Source organism: Sardina pilchardus, chromosome 17 (assembly GCF_963854185.1).
Source record: "Sardina pilchardus chromosome 17, fSarPil1.1, whole genome shotgun sequence".
NCBI lineage: Eukaryota > Metazoa > Chordata > Actinopteri > Clupeiformes > Clupeidae > Sardina > Sardina pilchardus.
Genome location: NC_085010.1, coordinates 14,372,202 through 14,382,201, shown reverse-complemented (window position 1 = coordinate 14,382,201; position 10,000 = coordinate 14,372,202). Strand labels below are relative to the sequence as shown.

The window sequence follows — 10,000 nt, the reverse complement described above, 5'->3', positions numbered from 1 at the left end:
CAACAGCTCTGGGAGTCCTCCTTCAGCAAACAGCCCTGTGCCCACGGAGTTTTCCAGAAACTCAAGCAGATGGAGAGATGGCGAGACAGAGAGAGAGAGAGAGAGAGAGAGAGTGAAGGTGAGAGAGTGGGTGAGAGAGAGAGACAGACAGAGAGGGAGAGTGAGTGTGTGGGTGAGAGAGAGTGAGAGAGAGAGAGAGAGAGAGTGAGTTAGAGTGAGAGAGAGAGAGATTTTTTAATATAGTTTGACAGTTAAGTTATTAAAAGTGTGATTTAGACACAACTCCAGATGGGAGAGAGTTATTAACAGGGCAACTGTCTGGCCTATTGAAATGCACACTCACAGACAGACAGACAGACAGACAGACATAGACACTCACCACACACACACACACATTCTCACACACACACACACACACGCCTTCTGTTTACTCTTCCTCTGAAAAATGCATAATTGATGTAGGTCTGCTCAAAGGCCTGCAGTGTGCTCTGTGCAGGAGAGAGGGAGAGAGAGAGAGAGGGAGAGAGAGAGAGAGAGAGAGAGAGAGAGAGAGAGATGTCAGCTCCTCCAGAGTTCACTGTTTACTCTCTCTTTTGCTCCCTCTCGAACACTAATTCCTCCCTCACTTTCTAGCTCCGTCACACTCTCTCTCTCCCTCTCTCTCACACACACGGACAGATACACACAGTACACACACTGCACCACTCTAGAGGGAAACTTACACATACATACCATAAACTTCCAAGCCCTAGAGGACATATCATTCTGTGTGTGTGTGTGTGTGTGTGTGCCTGCATGAAAGTATTTACCCTTCTTTGAAAGTACGGGTGTATCTGTGGGGCCATGTTCACATGGGTGTGCTTCCATGTCCGTGAAACTCTGGGAGCCTGTATGGGAGTGTGCCACGTCTGTGAAAATATAGCTCTGTGTGTATGTGTGTGTGTGTTCTGACAAAGTGGTTTCCACGTCGGTAGAAATCCATCAATATTCCTGCAATTAAGCCTGTGTGTGTGTGTGTGTGTGTGTGTGTGTGTGTGTGTGTGTGTGTGTGTGTGTGTGTGTGTGTGTGTGTGTGTGTGTTAAAAGAGTGGTTTCCATGTCAATATTCCTGCAGTTACGCCTTTATCTGTGTGTGTGTGTATATGAGAGAGATAAAGTGTGTGAGTATGTGTGTGTGACACATTGGGTCCGAAAAAGAAGTATGCATGTACAGTGTGTGTGTGTGTGTGTGTGTGTGTGTGTGTGTGTGTGTGTGTGTGTGTGTGTGTGTGTGTGCACACACAAATGTCTACAGATGTGAGGTCACACTCCCTCCTTTCTCTTTGTGTGGCCCCTGCCACTCAGCCTGAGTCCCTGGGCTTTGATGAAACACTGTTCCTTTTGTCCCTACCCGCAGGGACCCCTGCTCAGGGGCCCGGGAGACCCCGTGGGTCCATCATCAGGGGCCCCTGGGGAAACCCCGAGCATTGCGTTGGCCGCAGGTTAACAGCGTAGCTACGTCTGGGCCCCCCGAAATGTTTGTGTACCTAACGCAAGCACTCTCTTCCGAGCACCTGGAACATTCCGGGCCCTGGAGGGGTCGGATGTCGAGGGTCAGGGGTCACTGTAAGGAACATGGTGTCTGAGTGCGAGGACAGGTCACTGTGTGTGCCAGACTCTGAAGGCATGCTGATGACTCAACACACACATCCAGACACACAATTCAAGCTGGGGGGGGTAGAGAGAGCGAAGGGAGAGAGCCAAAGAGAGAGAGACAGAGAGAAAGAGAGAGAGAGAGAGAGAGAAAGAAAGAGAGAGAGAGAGAATCAGGAACTGAAATCTTTCCCTGTGGCTACACACACATTCAGACACACTATTCAAGCTTGGACAAGGGGAGAGAGAGAAAGAGGAAGGAAGAGAGAGAGAGAACAGAAACCAGAACAGAAATCTTTCCCTCTGCACATATTTTAATACTGGAAAGTTTTCTATGTTATCTTCTTGACGTGGTACTGCACCTCTCGTCATCCATTTTGCATGAAAGCCATGAATTAATGTAAAGGAAAAATATAAAAAGGAGAATCTATGCATCTAAAGCCCCATCTGCAGGGAATTACATAGCAGGTTAAGCTATTTTTAACTACTGCACTGTAGCCTAGCTGCCAGCCTCAGCCTGACAGGAGTACACCTTCTGGGAGCCCAATCAGGCAGGGCTGGGGAGGGGGTTAGCATAACTCACTTGCCTGTTTGGCTAACCATTCATTCAACCACTACGAGAGATTTGACTCCCCACCATGTACAAACTGCAATGCATCAGCTCACCCATTCATTCGTGTTGTGAAAACTACAAGACACTACAAGAGGCTTTGATTCCCCATTGTGTGGAAAACTGCAATGCCTGGGCCATTTCTTCGGGGAGCCCTACCGCCTTATCTCTCCGACGTCCTCTCCTCCCTTGCCACTCGTTCTCTGTGTGATGCTGGCCTCAGCCCAGTCTCTCCTCCATTCTCATTTCTTTCCTAGTTCTTCCCTTAGTGCAATCCATCCTTCTTCATCCCTCTCATTTGCTCTCTCTCTCTCTCTCTCTCTCTCTTTCTCTTTCTCTCTCTTTCTTGCTTTCCCTGCTCTCTCGTTTTCTTTCTTTCTTTCCTTCTTTCACTCTCTCTTCTTGCTTGCAGAGAGTTGATTACACAGTAATTAGCAGGCCTGATTCGATGGTGTCGGTGAGTGCGGGCTTGCGGAGGAAAGTAATTGCGCTTCTCGGCAGACGGAGGCAACGTGCACGGCAGAGAGAGAGGGAGAGAGAGAGAGAGGGAGAGAGAGAGAAAAAAAAAGAGAGAGAAGCAATTATGGAAATTGCGCACAGAAATGTCTGAAAAGGATTCGCTGGTACATTACTAGTGCATGCATGCACGCACACACACACACACACACACACACTTACTTCTAGGCAGCCTTGCAGACTGCTACCTCCTATCCAACTACCTATCCATACACAAACACACTCACACATATATACATCTACCAACCTGACCCCCCCCCCCCCCCCCATCCCCCACACACACACAGACACAGACAGACTGACTCACAGATAGACAGGCATATAGATAGACAAACACACAGCCAGACAGACGAGAGCTAGGAAGACAGACAGACAGCAAGGCACACAGACAGGCAGACAGAAAGGCAGTATTCTGGCACTGCGACCACGTACAGTGTGACCAGCAGTCCACAGACTAAACACGGAAGATACACAAACATACTGGTACCTGTGTGGCGCCATGTTTTTGCTACTATGGGCTGCCATCTCTATGTGTGTGTGTGTGTGTGCGCGTGTGTGCGCGCGCATGTGTGTGTGTGTGTGTAGAGAGAGAGAAGACCGCAGAAGAGTTTTCCTGGCAATGTTCCTGGCTACCACGGACATGTCCCTGATGCAAATGCAAACTGCTGCTCGCTCAAGCCCTAATCTAAATATTCATAAACACACACATACACACACACACACACACACACACAAACCATCCTAATGTTTTGGAAAGACATACCTGATGCGTTGTAGAGGTCGACTGACTCATCAGGCCCGTTTTTCCAATTGTAATAATAATAGGCGCTGGCCAATACTGCCCGAGCATATTAAGCTGATAAACAGGCAGGCGCATCTGCGGGCAGCCCAGGTGTGGTGACACATACTGTACGCTACACTGCCCTTTGAGTCAATCAAATAGCTACTCTACCGGTAGACCCTAGCAATGCTGCCCAAGGAAGGTACAGTAACGTCAACTTTTAAAATGAGACAACGTTGTAACTACTGGGAGCAAACAGCAAGGGCTTAAATTCTTTCAAAGTCCTGTAATCCTGTGTAATTGGTTGGATACGAGATGTTGTGCGAATAAAATTAAACTACTTTTGGAACTAAATTGAGTGGGTGCTTTCAACTAGTCACACGGTACTGAACACGGTACACGGTACAGCGATAACAAAACCCAGTAACGGGGTTCCGGAGATAAATGACTGAAGACCAAGACTTCTCTCCTTTGGAGGCTGAGTGTCCAATCGACCGCCGATCGACCGTCGACCCTCACACACCCACCACGCACGGCCGGTGATGCGACAGACAAATACGTGGAATTATCTTCCTCTTTACTACACACATTAATGGTGACGTGATCCCCCATCCATTCAGTGGAGATACACTGACCAGATAGCTATTTTCTATTATAACGTCTCAAAATCGCCCTGAAGAATAGAAAGGGAGCGATTAGAGCGATGCAGTGACCGTCGTTCCACTTGTTGTACGTGCTGCTCCATTCACGTCAATAGATTCTATTAAATGTTGCTGGTCGCCAGCCATAAATTGTAGGCCGTGTGTGTAGGCCTTTAATGTATCACAGTGAGATGTTGTGTAGAATAATACAAATATACAATAATTATAGAAAAAATAATAACTGGACAAGCATATAAGCAAAAAAAAAAGCGTCATATATTGGCAATCGGCTGCCCTGAGTTCTACAGATTTGAATCAGGATCAGCCCCAGAAAAACCATATTGGTGACCTCTACCGCTCATTCATCCATAGCTTTTATCCCATGATGGGCCTGTTGGAACCACAGTTCTCAACTGCAAGGCAATATATAGACTGAGTCAATGCTATTCATAGTAAATCGTAGTTAATGTGTTGTACAGCACAGCCAATTCCTGCTCATTGCCATCAGTTCCCACAAAAACACACACAAAAAGAGGTTTTAAGTTTGTGTTCCGTCCTTCTACTGGCTTCCACATTACTGGCGCCAACTGACACGTGTCTCTGGAGCAGCTCCAACATGCTGTTGGCAGCCATACCACATGCACACACACACGCACACACACACACACACACATACACAACCACACTTCCTACAGAGACACAGTACATCCTAGCTACTGTTGGCTGCTATTCCAAACACAGACAATTATGCTCAAGGGTGTTGTTCTAGTGCCAGACCAAAACAGTGTTGGCTGCTACCTATAACAAAGGATGCTTATACACACATACACACACACACACACACACACACACACACACACACACACACACAGTTTATGTCTTGCTTCCCTTGGCCGATAACGTGCTGTGTATAACTACCTGCCTATGCAGACAGCGAACAAACACATCTGGCCTCAAGCCTCAAACTATAGGAGACCTCCTAAACATAAACACACACACACACACACACACACACACGCATAAACAAACATGTAAACACACACACAAGCTCAGACACTGGTGCACGCCTAACCTGCTGCTGACATCCATATAGAACAATACTCACTCGTGCGCACACACGCACACACACACACACAATTTATGTGTGCACTCTCTAATTTTGTCTCTTTACCCCAAACACAATGATGCAAAGTGCACAATGACTTTGTCATTGCCGTTGCTGTCTGCTGACCACTAGAGAACACACACACACTAACTACGGGAGGTAGCCCTCCAATGACATGATGTGACCACACACACACACACACACACACACACACACACACACACACACACACACACACACACACACACACACACACACACACACACACACACACACACACACACACACACACACACACACACACACACACACACACACACACACACACACACACACACACACACACTCTAACTACAGGAGGCAGCCCTCCATGATGTGACCACCCTTCACAAACCCTCACCCTTCACTTCTCCCACCCTGAGGCATCCCTCACTGTCCACCCACCTACAGTAGACCAGGGAGCAGGAGAGAGCGGCCGGTGGGAGAGAGACCACAAGAGGCAGCCTGGTGTGCCCTGGCCTGGCCTGGTCCCTCCTCGCGTGGGAGGGAACTACTGCCGCACAGGCAGCAGGGGACAGAGAGAGAGAGAGAGAGAGAGAGAGAGAGAGTCAGAGAGAGAGAGACAGAGAGAGAAAGATAAAGAGGGCAGAAGAAAAAAGTATAAAACAAAAAGAGAGAGAGGCAGGAGAGGGAGAGAGGGAGGAGAGGGAGAGAGAGGCAGAAGAGAGAGGGAGAGCAGAGGGAGGAGAGGGAGAGAGAGGCAGGAGAGGGTGATCAGAGGGATAGATTCCGACGTAAAGAGAAAGAGACGGAGGTGGCGATGGCGGTGGCAGTGATGGAGGTGGAGAGTGAACTAGAGGGAGAGCTGGAGAGATGACCTGTCCATGCATGACACTACTCTGATTAGGCCATTAATCCAGCACACAAAAAATGATACCCGTCAGCTGAAGAAAAGTGTGTGTGTGTGTGTGTGTGTGTGTGTGTGTGTGTGTGTGTGTGAAACTAAGAGATGGGGAGAAAGGGATAAGAAGTGAGCAAAGGCACAGAGAAGTTTCTGATCATATCATATCAAAGAGGACCAGGCTGTTCTGCACTCTATCGGTCTCTTTCTTTCAGGACTCCAGACTCTCTGTGTCTGTGTGTGTGTGTGTGTGTGTGTGAGTGTGTAAGGGAATGTAGGATCGATATTTGTTTATTATTTTATCCCCATGGCTACTGCATCCACACACACATACACACACACACACACACACACACACACACACACACACTAAAGTATGGCGCTGCATTCCTGCCAGTGGTGGCGTGCCTTGGCTCCCTGCTGCAGTGAATGAGCTTACTGATGCCTTCCCATCCAGACCCTCTTAATAGGCTCTAATGACCATCCGCCAGCATAGAGAAAACACTCATCCGCACTCCCACACACTCTCCACACAGGCCCAGACCCCTGGGAGCCTGAGCACGTACATGTACACACACACACACACACACACACACACACACACACACACACACACACACACACAAACACTCTTATAAAAGATATACATCAGAGATGCAGAAAAATATATTGCACGCACACACTCACAAATACATACACACACACAAAAGATATACATCCGAGATTCTCTAAAATACAGTATATTACACACGCACACACACACACTCTTATAAAAGATATACATCAGAGATGCAGAAAAATATATTGCACGCACACACTCACAAACACACACACACACACATACACACACACACACACACACACACACACACACACACACTCTTATAAAAGATATACATCAGAGATGCAATATATTCCACGCACAGTCGCACACACTCACAAACACACACACACACGCGCATACTCATAAAAGGTATACATCAGAGATTCTCAAAAATATATTGCACGCACACACACACACACACACACACACACACACACACACACACACACACACACATGGTTATATATTCATAAAACATATTCATCAGAGACGCTCATAAATATATTGCATGCTCACACACAGAAAGAGTGAAAAACACACAAATAGGAGGAAAAACGGTTATGAAACTTCATACACATACAAAATAAATCAAATGCAAATACAGATGAACTGTCCTTTGCAAAACTCTTACCCTTCCATTCCTGCTGGAGTTCGCTACAAATAACTATTTTCCCCTCAGCAAATCATCCCACCAACCTGTCAACACTTGCCCGCTTGCAGATGCCAAGGGTGCGATCAGAGAACAAAAATTGACAGCAACACTGTATGTGTGAAAGAGTCCATCGGGAATGTCAATCAGTCAAGTACCAGTCATCTGCCCGCCACCCCTTGATGGACTGAGCCTGGCAGAGGCCCGAGGAAAAGGGTGCTGGACGAAAGAAGATCTGTTCAGCGCTCAGAGCTCAAACTCTTATTTTGAAGCCAGAGTGCATTCTGGGAGTGCAGCTAGCAGCATCCCAAAAGGGGTGTGGCTCATCAATGTCAATGTCAATTTTTTTTGTATACTGTAGCACATTTTAAAAACATGGTTCATTTATGCCTGGTTCAGGTGGTTATCGTCTTTTAAAATAGCCACAATTTGACCATGTGACAATTTGACTTTGGGACACCATGGTGGGAAAATCCCCCAAAAATACTTGCCATGGGGGCATCGCTAGCCACACCCCACTGGTCACTACAATACAAGACCGGTCCCTCCTTCAGTGTCGTCTTTGACCCTCGTATTTAGGGCCAGCACTACATATTTGTTGGCTACGGACAAAAAATATCAGGCTAAAACCACATAGTCTGAACCTAGCATTCCCCTAATGGCATCGGCGGCAGGTGCATGTTCAGCTCACCTGGAGAAGGGCGGCGGCCAGGTAGACGAAGGTGAAGATGGGCGTGAGCGTGGTGTGGCCGCTCTTCATCAGGTGGATGGTGTAGAGGAAGATCAGGTGACCCGGGACGACCAGCGACAGCAGCACCTGGGCCGAGCGGTGATTGGCTCCTGAGGGAGACGGGGGCAGAAAGCGCGAGATGTAAATATTTGACTAACATATTTCTCTTTTCTGGATAGTTTTGTACTGTATATCACCACCTTTTGAATTTGAACTGGAATTTGACAGACAGACAGACAGACAGACAGACAGAGAGAGAGAGAGAGAGAGAGAGAGAGAGAGAGAGAGAGAGAGAGAGAGAGAGAGAGAGAGAGAGAGAGAGAGAGAGAGAAGAGAAATGAAACAAAATGAAAAGAAGAGAGAGAAGAGAGGAGAGATAGAGGGAGCATGGAGAGAGAGAGAGAGGGGGAGGACAAGAGGTTTCACACTCATTTCCCCAGCACTCTCACCATTACATAACTGCACCCTCAAAACACCTCATGCATGACAACACCTGATACAGACAGGAAGTTAAAGAGACATGGTGAGAGAAGTGGTGGAAGAGAGGAAGAGAGAGGAGAGGAAAAAGGGAGCGAATAAAAGACAGTTGGGGGGAATGAGAGTACTTGACAGTTAGGAGAGTGCTGTATTAAAAAAAAACGGGAGAAAATAATAAGTCAGACTGAGACAGAGAGCAAATATTTACCACTAGATAGCTGAATAACTAGAGTAGGGAGACAAACACACGCAATGGTGATGATCACATTACACGTCACATTTGTTTGCTCTCGGTTTGTGTTTGCAAACTTCAGCTTTGGCAGCGTTTAGACACCGAGTGCATTTCGTGCATGAAAAGAGGTTTTGAATAGAGAAAAGACAAACATATCAACAGAGAGAGGGAATGTGTGTGAGTTTTGTGTGAGTGTGTCTGTGTGTGTCTGTGTGTGTGTGTGTGTGTGTGTGTGTGTGTGTGTGTGTGTGTGTGTGTGTGTGTGTGTGTGTGTGTATGAGAGGGAAAGTGAGTGGGAAAGAGAATGGAGGAGAATGGGGGCGAGGTCCAATCCCCATCCTCGTGTGATTATGGAGAGAGAGAGAGAGAGAGAGAGAGAGAGAGAGAGAAGAGAGAGAGAGAGAGAGAGAGAGAGAGAGAGAAAGAGAGAGAAAGAGAGTGAGAGGGCTGCTGCTGTAATGGATGGCTCTGCCACTGCCTCCGCTCTGGGCCTGCCTGCTGATAGACTGAAGCCCACGAGTGTATGATTTACTGTGTGCATTACGGATACTCTGTGTGTGTGTGTGTGTGTGTGTGTGTGTGTCTGAGAGAGACAGAGGCTATGGGATCACTCGGCTCTCTCAAGCTTCCAATTAAGGATTCTATTCAAGACACACGCAACGTAGACACAAAACGAAACAAAAAACACACACACATCCACACACACACTACATCCACACAGACACAGTCATGAAACACACACACACACTCACTGGGATATCTGAAGCCTTCTTGTCTCCACTGAGACTGCTCATTGCCTTTACCTTTTGTCTTCACAGCCACGTGAACCAACCCCCCCCCCCCCCCCCCCCCCCACACACACACACACACACACACACACACAGCGTTAAGGTCCACAACGCTCAGGCCTCCGAGAGGTGGATGGTCCACAGTATCCAGGTCTCCGAGAGGTCGATGCCAAGCAAGGCAGACGAGCACAGATCCCTCAAAGCCGAGCCTCAATTATCCACTTCCATCTTCATCACAGGCCTGAGCCCTGGAAGCTCATTGTAATTAGAGCGATGGGTTTTAGTACAAATACAAATTAGCTCCTTGGCTGACTCATGTGATGGATACCCCCTG

General features: G+C 47.5%; 1 protein-coding gene across 1 annotated transcript in view; it reads right to left on the bottom strand.

Annotated features, from left to right (window-relative positions):
- The window catches only part of slc41a2b (solute carrier family 41 member 2b), a 40,028-nt gene that overhangs the window by 8,201 nt on the left and 21,827 nt on the right, over window positions 1–10,000 (bottom strand). Inside the window, exon 10 of the mRNA XM_062518470.1 lies at window positions 8,131–8,279. Within this exon, the coding sequence (XP_062374454.1) occupies window positions 8,131–8,279 (149 nt within the window). The remainder of the gene's footprint in view (window positions 1–8,130; window positions 8,280–10,000) is intronic.